This window comes from Schistocerca gregaria, chromosome 3, assembly GCF_023897955.1.
Source record: "Schistocerca gregaria isolate iqSchGreg1 chromosome 3, iqSchGreg1.2, whole genome shotgun sequence".
Classification (NCBI taxonomy): domain Eukaryota; kingdom Metazoa; phylum Arthropoda; class Insecta; order Orthoptera; family Acrididae; genus Schistocerca; species Schistocerca gregaria.
Window position 1 is genome coordinate 747,019,534 of NC_064922.1, and position 18,505 is coordinate 747,038,038.

General features: G+C 39.1%; 1 protein-coding gene across 4 annotated transcripts in view; it reads left to right on the forward strand.

Annotated features, from left to right (window-relative positions):
• The window catches only part of LOC126353867 (uncharacterized), a 70,495-nt gene extending 64,352 nt beyond the window's left edge, over positions 1 to 6,143 (forward strand). For 2 of the 4 annotated variants that reach the window (XM_050003045.1, XM_050003042.1), the window contains exons 12-13: positions 4,657 to 4,896; positions 5,425 to 5,726. In XM_050003045.1, coding sequence (XP_049859002.1) covers positions 4,657 to 4,896; positions 5,425 to 5,477 — 293 coding nt within the window. In that variant the 3' untranslated portion in view covers positions 5,478 to 5,726. Of the gene's footprint in view, positions 1 to 4,656; positions 5,727 to 5,776 lie in introns of those variants that run through there. The other 2 variants (XM_050003043.1, XM_050003041.1) reach the window with 2 other exon arrangements.
• The last annotated feature ends 12,362 nt before the right edge of the window (positions 6,144 to 18,505 follow it).

The following is an 18,505-nucleotide window of genomic DNA, read 5'->3' on the forward strand; positions in this document are numbered from 1 at the left end:
ATGCACATGATATCCACAATGAGCAAACATAGCCTCACTGATGAGGTACTGGTGGAAGTAATCTGTGATACGGGTTAGTTGTGAGTCCTGATTGGATAGCTATGTTGGTGGAGAACGTGTCAATGAAAACAAAGAATCACTGGTTAGAGTTCTGGTCAGACACACAAATTTCATCTCCCAGGAAGTTTCTTGCTGTTACCTATCCTAAATGCACCATACAACAGATACACAAAACAAATTTATTTGAAATTGTGTGCATGCACATAACAAAGAAAAAGATGTCAGCTATTCATTCTTTCTTGTAACTAGCTTCTAGCTTATGATTTACACTATTCATTTTACATTGCTGCTATGGATTATTACTTCAAATTTATATTGACACACATTAAGACTTCAGAGTGCACAGAGTCAGTCTTCAGCATTAATTAATACGGATGTAGTTTGGTGGTGGTGGTAGTGGATTCACAGTACTAAGAGAACCATAGAGACTGCAAACAGTAGTGTCATTCCACTGTCCTCAATTGTATTTAGTATTTTTTCAACGATGATTTTAACTTCAGGTGCATCTATATAAAGTTCTATAACCTTCTGGTGATAGACATTATAGGTGACTGAAAAGAGCAGTGTCAAGGGTTCGCAAAGAAGTTTGTGATGTAATGTTCTACTCCCATAATTCATAAAACAAGTTACAAGCAAAGAACAACTCCCCACATGGTGCTCGTATATTTTAAAGGCAAAAATACCCAAGTGTAGGTTATTTAGATCTGTACTTGAAAGAAACTGTAAATTTTAGTGGTAGTTGATATGAATTTGAAAGTAATCGGGCTTTGTGAACCTTAAACTTAGCGTTGTGAAGAAACCACATACCTTGATAAGATTGATTTGATAGATAACATGTGAATGTGTAAAGCACAACTGTATGAATAACAACACCATTGTTTCTGCGTGAACTATGTTAAGGTCACTGCCTTCAACAACACAAAGGTTGTTGTTTTTACTTTTATTTTGGCTTGCAGATTTATTACACACTACTTTTATTCCTTAATACCTAGGTATTGGTAATTTTTGTTCAGGTAAACCATATTAAAATTGTACGTCATTGCTGTAGCCTTCGTTGTACACAAGTTTCCTAGTGTTTGCAATCAAAAATCATTACATAATGTGTTCCTTTGTAGTTTTCCACGATAATCCTGTTGTGCTCTCTCTGCATTGTAACAACTCTAGATACCTGTAGTTCAGTACAGGAAAAATACTGTCCTCAATAGGTTTAGTTAACATACAAATTCTTTACATCAGTCAAACTACGTAAGAACCAGAGAATAAAGAAATCAATTATACATATAATTCTTATTACATGTTTCTGTGCGATGACAAAATTTTAAATGTCTAGAGCAGAAAAGATTAATACTGAATTAAGATCGTTTGAAAATGGAGTTCTTATGTTAAGACAGTTAGTAGATTATATACTGCTTACTGTAACACAGTAACACCCATTTTCAATGAATCTCTAGGTACGCAAATATTTTTTTTCCATTAAATGGGTGTTTTGCCTGGGTATGTGGAAAGAGAAATCCAGAATTGTAGTTCATACATATGTAAGTGATATAAGTGCTATTTAATTACAAAATCAACAATATTCTGTGCTGCTACAAATTTAAATGTAGTGAATATACAGTTATTACACTCTTCTCTGAACAAAAAAAAAAAAAATCAAGAAGTTTTGTTCTTACAGCATATTCTACTGAAAGAAGAAGTCACTCAAGCTGCCTGATATAATTTAAAATTGATTTTTCTACATTAAAAGAGGAAAATAAATTCTTAACACTATCAATTCCTTGCACAGCAGCAGTGAAACTTGACACAACCTCCTCCTCCTCCTCCTCCTCCTCCTCCTCCTCATAATCATCATCACTACCACCAGCTCCTACCTGTTTTTCTTCATAAATATTTCACTTACACCACTCTCAGATAAAGAAGTCAGGACATTTGCAAAATATCTGTTTTGCTACTCTATTCTCCATCTGGAACAATGTCTCCTTCAATAGCAACCAATTTACCAGAGCCAGTATTTGTATAACAGTCCATTTTACAGAATCCCAGGCAGAAACAGAGACATAGCCTTAACAGTGCGGAGTCTCGTCACTTCCTTCCTCTCATGGAACGAAACTGACTTTCACACAAATGTTGATCTGTACCTAGCTTTCCGCAGTGTGTATTATTTCCTGGTCCAGAGGCTGCAGATTACTTTTGCAGTTGTACATTCCTCAGAAATATGCTTTGTTAGAATGTATGGGGCATGGGTGAATAATTAGACCATTTTTTTCCTGCTGCACCACTCTTGGCATCTAAATGCTTGAAAAAGTTTCAGAGATTTCTGACATTTTCAGGATCTGCTATTGTGCTCCTAAGTATAAAATAGCGTTTTTATGCTTGAGAAAAATCTGAGAATTGATAGTGGAGACAGCTTTTCATTTCCATCATCCTTTACATATGCAGAAAGTAAATTATAAAAGAGGACAGTTTCAACAGCGTTGAAATGTATGTGGGCTGAGAGCTCTGTATGTAATGTTCTTCCAGTAAGTTACACTCTTCTGAGATCAGAGCCTGTCTAACCTACATTTTTAAACGACAGATTGTAATTCTTTTTTTTTTTTTTAACTATTCCAGCTGCTGTTCAGTGCGCTGAAAGTGTCCATGTTGATCTTCATAGTGATTTCATTAACTACTTCTTGCATTGTGTTTCTCCCTAATAGGAATGCTTCTGCTTCTCAGTCCTTGAAACTACAGTTAAAAGTTTTCTTCTTTGTTGAATGTTGACACACGAATATTCCTCTATTTTGGATCCATAGGAGTCATTAGCCGCACATATAGACAGTGCTAAATTGTATTTGTTCGCCATGTAGGAAAAATTTAAGCTAAGACTGCCATCGACGTCACGGATGATTATCAGGTTTTGCTGAACTGTAAGCTTCAAACTTTTGCAGGCCATAACCCCACAAAAGTTAAACTGACAACTTTGATACTTCAATCAACAAACAGCTACACTTCCAAGCTTCGTAGACTAAAATTCAACTAATACTTGAAGTACTGTTGAGGTTGGGATAATCGATTTACGAAATAGAGAAGATGCAAAGAAAACAGTTGTTTCCTGAAGAGTTTGTTTAGTGAGCACCTATTACTGAACTGCTCATCCAACTCCATTGACAGATGCTACAAAAGTTGGTGTTGTGCATTATGGTGTGGTTTACTACTAAAATTCCAAGAGTGTATGTTCCAAGCAGATAGTATCAGTGTATTGCTCCCTCCTACATATAATCCACAGAAGGGCCATAAAGGTAAAATTAGAGTAGTTGGAATTATGCAGTTTTTCCCATACACCACTGTCGAATTGAACAGGGCAGGGATGGAATGACATTGGTACACAATGTATCTGTCACAACACACACTAAGATGGATTTTCAATATGTATGTAGGTGTAGAATATAAAAGTGCTAGTGGTAAGACCATCCTCCTTTGTGCACAGCCCCTTCCTTCCTTCCTTCCCTTCTTTTGGGGTTTTTATCTAATTCAATTTTGTTGAAATGTCAAAAACTAGTTGTGGTGGTTCAGTGAGCCAACAAAACATGCTGAAAACAGCTGTCAACATTTCAAAGTTCTAGGTATAACAGTTGCAGGGAAAAAAAGTACATTAAGTTAGCAAATGTAACATGGGTGAGCTATGACATTCTGGCACCCTGTTATATTTACAGTAGTAAGAGTTCCAATTTACTTTAAACCAGTTTCAATGCTGGCTGGCTGTCTTCAATATAAAATCAAAACTGTTTTAAATGACGTTTTTAGACAGTAATCGTACAAGAATAGGACTTGTTACCACAGCCAGCTGGTAGCGACAATATATTTCTTCAACCTGTTTCTTGACATGCAGAGGAAATCCAAACAGTTTTATTCTTGTAAGGTTGCTGTCTGAATTCCATGTGAAAATTGTAAGATTTTTACCAGCCCATGTACAGTAATAGCTATTCTTGGAGCTAACATTACATTGCAGGATGTTCATGCTATATGCCTGTCATAGGTAACCTCTAAACTGTTAAAATAAGATCCACAACATGGATTTTGACAGCAATGCCCTCACGTTACTGAGCTGAATTTTATTTCGTGCTGGGTTACATAACAGTGTAGTGCTTTTCTTTCTTGTGGCAAGTGTGATTCCTTTGAAACATCTACTTAGATGATATTAATTTCCAAAGGTAGTAACAACTGTTTTATTGGATCAAACATATTGCAACCAGGTATTTCTGTAAGTGTGTGATTGCTTAACTTCTGATTATGGTTTTATGTGCCTTATAAATCTGTGATGACATTGTTACAAACAAAACTTTGGTGTAAGACTGGCTTGATGTTAGAGGGGGGAGGGGCGGGTTGTCAATTCAGCATAAACACTGAGCTGTGCTGTTGATGAGATCTTGCATTACCTTTTCTCCACCAGCACTGAAAGAACTTTGAGTGACATGTCTAAAAGTTATTTTGATGGCTAAACAAAAATGTTATGTCATCTCCTTTGATTTATTATTTTCTGAAAGTCGTAATGTGTTAACTAAATGAATCTTAGACAGTTTTTTTGTGTAATAAAAATGAATATTTTGTTGTCTTTATCAGGTCGGAACAGATGGCGTGGTAGAGGTGGCCGCGGCCTAGGTGGAGGCCGTAGTCGGACGAGATCACGAAGCCGCAGCCGGTCCCGCACACGTAGTCGGAGCAGAGACAGGGACAGAGACAGAGATAGGGACAGGGACAGAGACAGAGACAGACGAAGCAGAAGCCGCAGCAGAGACAGGAGGAGGGACAGGACCCGTTCCAGAAGTCGCAGCCCTCGTGACAGGCGGGATGACCGATCAGGCAAGTTGCGGGAGTCTTCACCTGATCGTGCATGGCGACAAGAGCAACACCCACAGCAGAATCAGGAGCAGCCTCAGCAGGTTCACCTGGGGAGCAATGGTGGGCTGCCTCCTCCAGCTGCATTGCAACAACCTCCCTCTTCACCAACATCCCAGACCACAACTGATTCTCAGAAATTGCCACAGACTGATACCAATCTGTCTGCTCCATCACTTTCTTCTGTTACCTCTAACACAACACAACAGATGATGTCACCGTTGGCCAATGGCTATGGGTACAGTCACCATTAGGCTGCAGCATGCAAGGTTTGTGTCTTCTTGTCACCAGGTTCTCAGATAGTGCATTTGAGAAACTTCATACAGTTGACTTAATTTGTTCCTAATTAATGATAATTTGAAATGTTGATTACTTTATAAATGGGGATTCAGACTTTTCCATGTGTTCACATAATTTGGCTTGGTTTTTGATGCACTAAAATTAATGTTAATTCTAGATATTTTTCCTGGTGCTATTGCTTATTTGTTTTAGATGATTATGTGATCGGGGATAACTACTGGAGTTCGGCAGCGGGGGAGAGATGAAGCGAGATAATGACAACACACTCCATACAACGTCATTTTTGTACCTGTCCAAATTAATTTGTTTTTGGATGCTTCAGTATTATCAACATATGAAATTCTTGATCTGACATGGAGTTTCACTTCTAATATGCAAATAAAGTCCTAACCTTTCCTGATTTGAAGCTGTTGGAGGTAGCTCACATGCTGTTGTGTTGCTTTGTTACAGACTGTGTACAGTATTTAATTTGGAAATAAAGACTTAAACCTGCAGATTTAGTTCGTGTATTCACCCATTTCTGCAATATGCAATTCTGTTTTAGCGTGATGTAACAACGCCTAACAGTATTCTGCCTCCATCGTTCAGCTTTGCGTTGCCAGTCGTGATGAGGAATGGATGAAGAGCTGGGAGGGTGGGATTTAGTGCACTTATCTTTACAGTATTGATGTGGTGTTAGTGATGCTGAATGTGGCTCTGTGATCTTTATTTGTTGGACTGATTTTTAATAATTAGATGGTACTGTGTACAGAGATCTTGCATTTACACCTTTCGTAGCGCTTTTTTATTGAAGTTTTTATTTCAATCATTTTGAAGTATAATAATTTATATTCTAAATGTATTGTATAAATGTACAGAGCTGTCTGTATTTTATATGTAAATCAATAAAATGTGTTCATTCCAACCTATAACTGTTCTGTAATAATTGGTAAAAGCTACTCAGGAAGACAGATTGGCATACATCCGACAAATAGTCAGGGTACAAGTGCTATTCTTGAGATGAAAAGGTTGGTACAGTAGAGGAATTTGTGGTGAGCTGCTTCAAACTAGCCAGAAGATTGATGATGATGTAGTAGTAGTAGTAGTAGTAGTAGTAGTAGTAGTAGATCTTTCTGAAGTAGCTAAAATATGTGGTGGTGCAACTACACAGGGGAATTTGGCTCTCCTGTATAAGTGTTCCTTGTTTAGTGCTAGGCAACAAACTCAGAACAGTGCCTCCGGGTATTTTCTAAGATTTTTTATTTTACTTGCAAGAGAGTTTTTCTTAGATCACAGTGGCATCCATGGAAAAATAAATTGCAAAAATATTCTTTATGTTTCTGTGTTTGTTTAGGCAGAGAGGAGAGGCCCATTTCTAATATAGCCAAATGTAACAGTGGCAGTTGCTAAATCATTACAGATTGGATTTCCACTAAAATGTTGACTTCAAATCCGGATTTAGGTTTTCTGAGGTTTCCCTAAATTGCTCCAGGGAAACCCCAGGATAGTCTCTTCGAAAAGGGTATGACTGATTTCCTTCCGCATCTTCCTGTAATTGGAACTGTCTCTAAAGACTTCTTTTGGTGAGATGATAAATTCTAATATTCCGCCTCTAAAATGATGACTGATACTACTAAATATAGTTAAGGAATTGGAATGAAAATACCTGATTTGAAGATTGAATCAGCAAAAAGTAGCAATCTTGCAAGGGAAATAAGACTTTCCAGTGATCATCAGCATCCTAGAAGTCGCGATTTCTGGAACTCGGATGAATTTTTTTTTTGGGGGGGGGGGGGGGGGGAGAGAAAATCAGCCTGAGTGTTGCTGCTGAATGATATATATCACAGAGTAATTTAAAGAAATGTATGGAAATTAGTGAATATGCTTAATTTTTTCAAAAACCAGAGGCATATCAACTTCAGATATTTCCACTAGCATTAATCAAAGTGTAATCTATTAGCTTCGTGAAAGTTATATGTAGTGGACCTGTATCACCATTTGGCAAGCACAAGATAGTGTCAATACTTACTGAAGTAAAGCCTTATTAAAAACTGTGGGTGCACATCACATAAAAGTGTGTCTTACAAGTCTCCTCCCATGTTACAAGTAGGTTTGGTGGTGCCAGTGGTCCTTTAGTTGTGCAGAATGTAGTTGCAAAATCCTAAGTATGCTGAAGACTACACCTGCATTGAATCAGATAATAGTAATATCAGCTAATGTCAGACAGTAACCAGTTCTCACAACATTCACTCGTTTACATCAATAGATTGTTTATCTTATTTATTTTTAGCTTTGTTTTTGTGATCAATTGCAGAAACCTTGATATTTTTCTTAAGTGTTCACTCACAGGAGGCCAAACACAATGGTGGGGGGGGGGGGGGGGGGGGAATCTATCCTGTGTCAATAAGAACATAGTTTTTCAATAAAAATTCAGCTCTGTAAGTAAACTCTGTTATTTGGCACTTTGAAACTAAAACACAAAAGATAAACTAAAATTGCTCTATACCACCTTCTGAGAGTATTGTTACATGTTTTATATGTACATATATAGTTTCTCAATCAAATAAAGATATTAATGGTGCTTGGAAGACAATTCCTGTTCCTTCAGTTCCCGGTAGTGTGGAGAACTTAAAATATGGCATTTGTCAAGATCCCTCACTAATAATTTTGCTATGATCATTAAATAAAATTACAATCATTGTTACTGTGTACAAACTAGTAAGGATTGTCCATTATAAACCTCACTTAAACTCTTCAGTATTCGGCTGAGCATTGTAATATTACGATGACAGTTCATATAGTGTGATCATCCCTGTCACTTGACAGTTAGACTCTGTTCTGTTGGAGTCCAGTGTGAATAATCCTCAAGACTAAAATTGGTTGTGTCAAACTATCAGCACTTAGAAAAATAAAATTTTGTTGTTAATTCAAATGACAAGCCAAATGCTAGGTAGGTTCCTTTGTTAAGGAAACTGTAGATTTCCTTTTTGTTCTTGTCTGATCGGACCTTGTGCTTAATCTTTTAATGACCTTTACATAAACAAGATGTCACATCCAGATCTTCCTTCAGCTCCCATTGGATCTCTCACCCTGGTCTTGCTTCTATTCCCATTAGATCCCTCTCAGTAAAACATGTGCTACAGTTAGACAATTTTGACCTAATTCTTGGATCTCGAGATTAGTTCTACTTGTTGGAAACCTTTCTGCCAGGAGGAGCCATTGCCTCCGAAAGCTTCAATACGTAAAACTTTTTTTGTGTGTGTGTAGGTGTTCTGCTGCTGCTTGGTGAGTAGAATTTTTGTCCAATTGCTTTATATCCTCAGAAATTGATTATTTTTGTAGTTACAAGCTAAGAATCAGTCCGTTGTTTTGTAGGACAAAATTATCAGCTTATGGGGCTTTTATCAAGATAGTTCACTGCTTGTAACTGTCTACAAGTAATCAAATAAGATTTTGGGTAAAAAGTCCTGAAAATCTTTTGTACTAGTTAAAGAATAACTAACAGGTACTGTAAAAACAGTGTTTTTCATAGTCATTAGAAAACACTTGATAATCCACATATATAAATACGGGATTAGAGGGACTCTTGTGTCTCTGCATCAGTTGGGCATGTTAAAAGCCTTGAAAACACATGTATTTCTGTTGAAATTAATATTATTCTGAACTCAGAGGGGGTGTGCTACGGCATATCCATATGTTAGTCTATTTTGAATGGACGTGGTATTTTTTTAAAGTAAATATTTTTAAGAGGTTGCGTTCCTCCCCCCCCCCCTCCCCCTGCAGCTATGCAATCTGTTGGAAGTGACGGAAACTTACGTGCTCGCTCAGAAGAGTTCTGACAATACAAATACAATGTTTTGCATTTGTACCATTGTTCTTTGTGCATTATTTTCTGGGCAAAACTTGTAGACTTGGACCACACAAGCGGAAAGACGTGGAGTCATGTAGCCATCTAACGAACATTATTTTGTGTCATATATCTCACATTGCAGCTTATTAATGAATTAGCCCTATTCTTGTTATTGCTCATAGTTAGCATACTTTGAAATTAAGTAATGTAGCTAATACATTGAAATTGGTTTTCCGTTCAGGAGAATTGTACTTTTTCCCAATCTCGAGTAAATGCGTGAAATAGTCATATGCAGAGTTTACTGATGTGCATTGTATTTCTCTTGTGTATAGGGTTTATGAAGTAATTAGAGACATAGATTAACAGTTTTCCTGCGTTTAAAGCTAAATAGACTATTGCATATTTATAAACTATCTTGCCATAAAGCTATTTTAGCTATTGAGTTGCGTTTGTGCTTATTTTGAACAGGATAATGGTGTCGCTTAAGGAAGTGTTCTCGGTGTTACCACACCCTGCCTATCTAACCCCTCTTAATTTAGGCAAGTATTTGACCCATTTTTAAGGAATACTTTTTTAATTTATCAACAAAAAATATTAAGAGTTTTCTGCAGAAATTTTTTTGTGAACTTCCTAATGGGGGAATATTAATGAATGTAATACCAGAGGTGGCTTTCTATGTTATGCAGAGTCTCTGAAAATGTCATTCATTTATCTATGACAGTTTCTGATATAATGGGGCATATGTACTGAAAATTTTCGTTCGAGGGGAATAGACTTTAAAGAAAAAACTTTTGAAATTTGTTACTTACAGTTAATGAAAACTGTCCCGCTGCATATGATGTGCCTTCTTTGGCCTCTAGCAGGTCTTCCAGCTTCTTTTTCACTTTCCTGGACGTTTGTCTTGCTTTCTTGGTCATATTAGATGCAGACCTGCTTGCATAGGCTATTTTCATTTTATTGCATTGTTGCAATCATATTTTCACCAGGATTAATTCCCAACTTTTTCAGTACCCATCACTTTCCAATACTATGACAATTGAATGTAATAACAGAATCACGAACTCCTAGATTCGTTGCATGCATGCCTACAAATACAGTTTGAGCAAGGCGGTTCCAAATTATGCTGTTGAAACACTGGGTTCTGTGTCTGCCCGTGCAGACATTACCACGAATTTTCTCCTGATGGACACAATTCACGACATGGCTTATCATCAATAGAGGACTTAAGGAAGAATATGGCCGAAACATCACTCTTCATTAGATTTTCTTTATTTCTCATAATTACCTGCCCATAGTATACCTGCAAGTTCTCTTTCAGTTTTAGTTAAACCCTGTCCGGTCAACAATTTTCCATCTTCTAATTTTTTCCTCTCATATCAACAGTTAAGTTTCCTCAGTCTCCTTCCCAAACATTTTTGAACATGGCCTACACATTCTATTTTGCTAATAATGGCATCTCCATATGGCTTAAAGTTCATCACATTGTTGTATGCCTCATTGTCACAATTGCTCAAATATTTGGTGTACCCTGCGCCTCTTGTTTCTAGGGAGAGGTGAAATATTTGGTGCACTCTGAACTTCCATACCACTACTTGTTCTTTTAAAATTAGCCACACAGTTGTGTTCATGTTCATTGACTTTACAACATTTGCAATATTTAGACATTAACTCCACATTTACCACTTAAGCAGTGTCTACACTCGTGGCAGTCACTACTCCATTCAGTGAAGTATGTCCTCTTTTCTGCCAACTTCCATAAAGTGCAACTGCAATATCCGAACATCCATCATTTTCTTCCACTGCTTCCCTAGCAGGGTGTTTCATGCTTTTCTCACTGACCTTACATATAGCTTTCTCTAATATTGCAGTCAAATTTTTCAAATTTACTTGGTGGTTGATATAAGTTCATGACTGAACAGAATGTTCTCCCTGCAGCCATGCCCGTGCCAATGGATTGCAAGACATAACTAACCTGGTATTGATTTCATAAGGGCCACTTGCACTTTTTGTTTTGAAAAACTCATGAATGAAATCACAGCTGAGCATTTAGTGGAAATTAAATCCAAAGCAATTGCTAGGCCTTTCCTCCCACTGGCACTCTCGACAAGTTTTCACACTCTGACTCACCACACAGTCTACACTGTACATATTTAGAAATTGCATCTGATAATGTTCTCAAATTGATAATAATGTTACTGCACCCCTTGTCACTGACAGTAAATTCGTAAATTCGTTGTATCTCTTTTGAAATGGTGAGAATTTCTTTGATGATGCACTTGTTGAAGAATTACAATTCGAAACATCGTTGCCAGACGACATAACCTCTTACACAGAAAGCTTACTAAACTTGCTTCCTCTAAATTGTCGTTTCCTTAACATGCCTTTTTCGTCATCTTCAATAAACACAACAAAACACACATAACAAGCACTGCAAACGTGTGTATAACAACTACTCACAATCACACTTGAACAAAACTAACTGCGTGTTTGAAAGCGTGTTGCTTACAAACGGCAGAAGCAAAAGAACACCGACTGTTGCATTCCAAGGAAAGCCAACACACTCGGGAATCTCTAACGTGCAATGTAGGGGATATAAAGATCTAAAATATATGCAGAAAAGTGGGCGTGGCACATAAACACACATGGTAGGAAAATGGTTGAAAAAAATTTTATTCAGCAAAATCCTTATCTATCGAAATAGATGAAAACCGAAAATCGATTTTTTTCGACCTGAACCATGGTGTGGTCCCCTCAACAGCATATAAGTGATTGAATGATAACAAACTAATTGACCAGCTACTACACAAACAACCAGAGAATGAACTTCGCAAGCCTCTCACTCTGTTCACTGTTAATGTATCAGTCTGGTATCACAGTTGCGGACAACACTTGCAGCTGGTCATGTGTGATATTGAACACTTCAAAGGCTAAGGGCCTTATCACAAAAAGAAATCAGTGGCTCTGTGTGTGTGTGTGTGTGTGTGTGTGTGTGTGTGTGTGTGTGTGTGTGTGTTTTTTCCTACCTCTGAAAGGGAAGTTTGTCCAGTAGCATCATCTGCTTTGATGTGCCTGTGTGTCACTCAATGCTGCCTGTATGTAGTGAGTAGCAATCTGTCCTATTTCATCCCAAATTTCCCATAGTGAGACAAACATACGATCAAAATGCCGGGTTATACTAAATGATGCTCATTTTCAGACCTTCATATTTATCCAAATTTCATAATATTTGATATAAATTTAATAATTTGTAATTAATTCATTTTTAATAATTATTTAATAATTAGAAATGATAAATGCTCAATCTGGTCACTGTTAGCTGCATGGCAGCAGTGATCCAGTTCTACACATCGCTCAGAGTTTTTGGTAGAAGTGGGACGTACGCAGCTACTTTCACATAACCCCATAAGAAATAGTCGCAGGGTGTGAGATCAGGAGATGTCAGTGGCCAGAAGTGCAGAGCCAGGTACTCAAGTCCCATGTGACCGATCCAGTGCTGAGGGAGGGAGTCATTCAAAAAGCCTTGTGCATCAGGGTGCTAATTGTGTGGGTCCTGTTGGAAACTGAAGTTCTGTGAATCTTCCATAACAGCCATTGTTTCAACATGTCCAGGTATGCAGTTTTTTCCGCAAAGAAAAATAGTATGTAGACCATTTTATGGGGTACGGCACAGAGCATGATCTTCGGTGAGTCTCTTTCTTGTTGCAATTGTGAATGTGGATTTTCCAAATCCCATATGCGAACGTTGTGTCTGTTGACTTTTCCACTAAGGTGGGACGTCACTTTGTAACTAAAAATTACACGTTGTAGAAATGAGACGCTTCTCTTTGTCATTGGGGTTGAGCGCCTGCACAAGTTGTAATTGGTAGGGCTTGTACAGCAAATGCCAGGGCTTGTACAGCAAATGCCATCTCAGAACTTTCTATACAGTTGGTCGAGGTATTCCACGTTTTCAACTGGCTCTATTGGTAGACTTAATGTGACTGCACAAAACTTTTTTGAATCCATTGGACATCCTCTTGAAACACACAGTTGGCATGTGCTTTTTCCTTGGCACACACTCCCAGCATGTTTAAATTGGCGGTTTAAGCAACATGGGTAATGCTTTTGCAAGTTTGTGGTTGCACTGTATTTTGCGACTCGCTCTTCGTGAACTCAAGAACGCAGAAAACCAAGTGTTTCACAGTCGCCATCTCGCTCACAACTGACAGTGAAACGGAATGACACCCCTATTGTCGCGCAAACTGTACCGGCCACTTTTGAAGCCATCACTGCCTGTGCGCAAAAAACTTTGAAAATTCATCTATTCGTTAGTATAAAGATTATCCTATTTTGGATTTGTACTTGAATAAATAATAATTTTTGAGAATGGATCCATCATTTAGAGTAACCCTGTATACTCATAGAAACAATCCACAGGGCTCTTAAAAAACCATCTAATGAGTGTAAAGTTAAATGCATAGATTCTTTTATTATTGGCAGTGACCTAAATATTTTAATATTACAATACTGTGCACATTTCTGTACCTGGGTTAGATTTTTGAAACCACAATGGAGGTCTGCCTTCCTTCCTAGTATTGCAATCATGGTACATTTCATTGGTATCATAGTAAACAAGATTTTAAGTTGTGAAATAATATTGGAATACATGTATTGAGAAGTGGTGATAAGTATCCCAAGTTTCTTAAAAAGGTTGACATGAGATTCTAGGAGAAATTCTTCACAATAGTTTGGATGACCCTTTTCTACAGACGCACAATTTTCTTCGATGTGCGTGAAGTTCACTGGAAGGTAACTTCATACTATGTAATAGTGGAAGTATCCAAAGAAACCTGATTATTTGTGGCTGCAGTATGAGCGTTCTAAAGGCATGTATCCACTAGCAAGTAACTTCTGTAAGCAGTTACTGAGGTGTTTACATTAGAGGAAAAACATGCACAAGTTCACATCTGCAAGTTCTTCGGCAAATTGATTGCGGGAACTTGTTGCAAGTTCTTACCATCATGAGATATGCAAGTGGAAGTTTACAGTGTCATGTTTATTATTATAATCAAAATTCAGAAGAAAATGTATACAATAAAATATTGTAGTGCCTATGTCATTCCAAATTACGATGCAGTGTTCCTTCAGAAAAGCATGCATGTGTGAAGAAACAGGCACTGCGACACCTACAGCTGTTACAAAGTACATTAAATGTGAGTATGGACAACCATTGGCAGTATAATGGAATGATGACAATGAAAATTTGTGCTGGACTGGGACTCCAACCCCGATTTCCTGCTTATCCCGAGCTGTCGCCTCACTGTTTGGCTGCTCAAGCACGATTCTCGGCCAGACACGAATTTTCCATATGTTGTCCACCAAGTGTCTGCAACCTGTACACACACAGCCATTTTGTATATTCCCGTACAGAGGATGCTGCTTGCCTGGTGTTGATAATGCTGCAGTGCCTGTAATTGATCCAGTGACACCAGGCAAGCACTTCTCAAGTAGTGTCTACCCTGTGTGGGAATATACATAATGAATGTCCAGTACAGGTTGTAGACACATGGATAACAACACTGAAGTTTGGGTATGGCCACGAGTCGTATTCAGGTAGCCAAAGTGTAAGACAATCGCTCGGGTAATCCAGGTTCGAGTCCTGGTGTGGCACAAATTTTAATTGTCGTCATTCTATTATACTGCTGATAGTTGCCATACATGTAACTGTGAATACAGTTTTTGTAAAATGTTTGCATGATGAAATGGAGACAGTACTATATTCAGTAGAATAAAATCTTAACTATCTTGTTTGGATTGAAACTTCCTGATATCCATATGCTACTTTCAAACATCTCTTGCTTTTGTACAATTGTGTTTCTAAACAGGATACAAAAGTGTGGCAAGCTATACCACCAAGAGATGGTCTTTTATTTACTCTACGATTTTTGCAAACAGTATTTGTTACTTTTCATACAAATTTAATGCATTTATGTTTATGCTAACATTAAAAAAAAATCTGTTAAAATTTAAAGACCTGTTGACATTCTACTTCCCTTTAGGCAACACAAAGTAATTGTTGAATTGCTTTCCCAATTCCTTGGCTGTGGTGGCCAGTAATATACTCGTACATTCAAGGTCTCCAGTGGTACATATGTTTTGGCCCATCTACCTTTGTGCCATTCTCCTTGACACTGCTATTTTTGTACTGGTACTGAACACACACAACTTCTGCAAGTTTGAGAAAAACTTCTAGCAACTGCCATGTACATGCAACAGGACGGAAGGAACCGTTTTTATACTCCACTTCAGCAAGTTGACAAAAACTTGGTTGCTGGGAGTGTTTCCATGTCAAAGAACTGGCAGAATTAGCGTTCGTAAGCAACTTTGCTCGCTAGTGGGCACACGTCTTAACGACAAAAGTAGCCTAATACACCCTTTTTATGGCTTGGAGGAGAGAAGATATTCGGGTCTCCGAGGCCCGCTCCTGATTTTTATTCAAAATTTCCTGTCGCTTCCTACTTGCCATGACAAAGTTCATGCCTCCCTTAGTTCCCTCCATATCCATGAGAATGGGGTCCTGCAGGGCTCTTTATTGAGAGTGTGTCTATTTTTAGTGGCCATTAACGTTGTAGCAGCAGCTGTAGGGCTGTCCGTCTCAGTCTCTGTATGCAGACGACTTCTGCATTTTGTAGTGCTCCACCAGTACTGGTGTTGCTAAGTGGCACCTACAGGGAGCTATCCACAAGGTGCAGTCATGGGCTCTAGCTCGCGGTTTCCAATTTTCGGCTGCAAAGTCGTGTGGTATGCACTTCTATCGGTGTCGTACTCTTCACCCAGAACCAGAACTTTACCTTAATGATGATCCACTCACTGTAGTAGAGACATATTGATTATTGGGACTGGTTTTCAACACCCGATTGACTTGGCTTCCTCATCTTCGTCAGCTTAAGTGGACGTGCTGGGGTGCAGATTGCTCTACACTATTGCAGCTCTACAGAGCACTTGTTCAATCCCGCCTTGACTAGGAGTCTGATTTATGGGTCGGCAGCGCCCTCAGCATTGCGTTTCCTCGAGCCAGTGCACCATTGTGGCATTCGCCTAGTGACAGGAGCTTTTAGGACGAGTCCAGTTACCAACGTCCTTGTGGAGGATGGAGTCCCTCCATTGCAGGTTAGGCGTGCACAACTGCTGGCCAGTTACGTTGCACATGCTGGTAGTTCTGCGCATCTGAATTACCATCTCCTTTTCTCACCCACGGCAGTTCATCTCCCGCATTGGCAGCCCAGGTCAGGGCTTCCAATTGCAGTTCGTGTCTGAACCCTTCTTTTGGACCTTTCATGTGCCCCTACAGACTCAGTTAATCCTGTGGCTCTCCGCTGCCACTTCCTCTTGATCCTTGACTTGTACCAAGGCCACGAAGTGGTTCACACTGATGGCTTGATGGCTGATGCTCACGTCGGCTTCATGTATGTCCATGGAGGACATATTGTACAGCATTCCTTGCCCGTTGGCTGCAGTGTTTTCACTGCTGAGCTGGTGGCTCCCTCTCGTGCTCTTGAGCACATTTGTTCATGCCCTGGGGAGTCGTTTCTTCTGTGTACTGTTTCTTGAGCAACCTACAAGCTATCAACCAGTGCTACCCTTGTCATCCTTTGGTAGTGACCAACCAGGAGTCCATCTATGCCCTGGAATGGTCCAGTCGTTCAGTGGTGTTTGTCTGGACCCCAGGTCAAGTCGGAATCCCAGGCATTGAACTTGTAGACAGGCGGGCCAAATAGGCTATGTGGAAACCACTTATGGAGATTGGTTTCTCTGCAACTGACTTGCGCTCAGTAATATGCTGCAAGGTTTTGTGGCCTTGGGAGACAAAATGGCATAACCTCAGCACACACAACAAACTGCGTGTTATTCAGGAGACTACAAATATGTGGCAGTCCTCCATGTGGCTCCCTCGCAGGGGCTCTGTGGTTCTCTGCCGGCTCCGCATTGGCCACGCTTGGGTGACACACGGCTATCTTCTGCTCTGTGATGACCCATCTCAGTGTCAGTGCGGTGCCTGGCTGACAGTGGCCCATATCTTAGTGAGCTGTCCTCCACTGGCTACCCTGCGATGGACTCTTCAGTTACCGGACTTCTTACCTTTAATTTATGCTTACAACACCTCGTCGGCTAATTTAGTTTCACGTTTTATACGTGACAGTGAGTTTTATCATTCTATATAAGTTTTAGTGCATGTCCTTTGTCCCTTTTGTGCCCCCCACTCTAATGCTTTTAGGGTGGATGTTTTAATGCGTTGCAGAGTGGTTGGCTTTTCCTTTTGTATTCTCATGGTTGGCCAGCCATTGTCATTTGTTCTCTTGCTTTTACCCCATTTACCTGTTTCTTGCCTCTTTGTGGTTTTCTTTTCCTGTATTGTCCATAGTGGTGCTGGTTGTCCTTCTGTTATTCTTCTGGTTCTTCGTTTCTCTTGTTATTGTGCTGTATGTCTCTTTTCTTCTTTTTCCTTGTGTAATTATTTTACCGGAAACAAGGGACCAATGACCTAGCAGTTGGGTTCCTTTCCCCCCTTTCTTTTAAACCAACCAACAAGATATTCCCGTGTAAGCCCCTATGTGTGTGGAGGCCTAAGACTTTGGAGTGGTATACCTTTTGTATTTGTTGACTGCCATGTACAATAGCTAACTCCTATGGGATATTGGAGTTGGACTGTATATAATTAGTTTTACTCAGGTTTAACGACAGTTTGCTTTGAACCAGTAATTTGTTGGAATCGGCCTCTAGAGAATTGGACATTTGTTGTTTATCACAACGCTAATATTGTTTCCAAACACGTTGAATAATGTTTTGTATGACAAAGGTAAGTCATTTAACAACAGCGAATCAAACAAGGAGTACAGTTGCCCAGTCAGGCTACCTCTTCCCCACCCCCAACTTGCTTCGCTGCTCCCATTGAAAACTACCTTGATTGTACACTTTGTAGCCAGTTTTGCAAGCCCCTCTGAGGCCTTAGCGGCACACTTGCTGGAGAAGTATTATGTGCTCCAGACAATTGAAAGCTTAGAAAGGAATATACTGACTGGCTTAAATTTTTATCTAATGATTCCAGTACACCATTTGTAAAAGAAAGAAAATTTGTCCTCAGTTGTGAAGCTACCTTTTTGGTGTCCAAACTGTCTTTGTAAGATGGTGCCAATGTTACCCAGATGCCTCAATTCTGTGAAGGGGCCGGGATAGGGATGGGATGTTATTGACTCGTGTTGAGCTCCCTTTTCGAGGAGGGACTTCCTACAGCATTTTACATTCTGTCCAGGAAGATAACCTGATTGATAGAAGCATATGAAAGGACTACTTTACCTTTATGTATCTTAAAATTACCAGTGACAAGAAATTACATATCCTGTTGTCTGGTTATTAAGTCATTTGACTGTGTAAACCACAACTGTATGGAAATATAAAGCATTTATG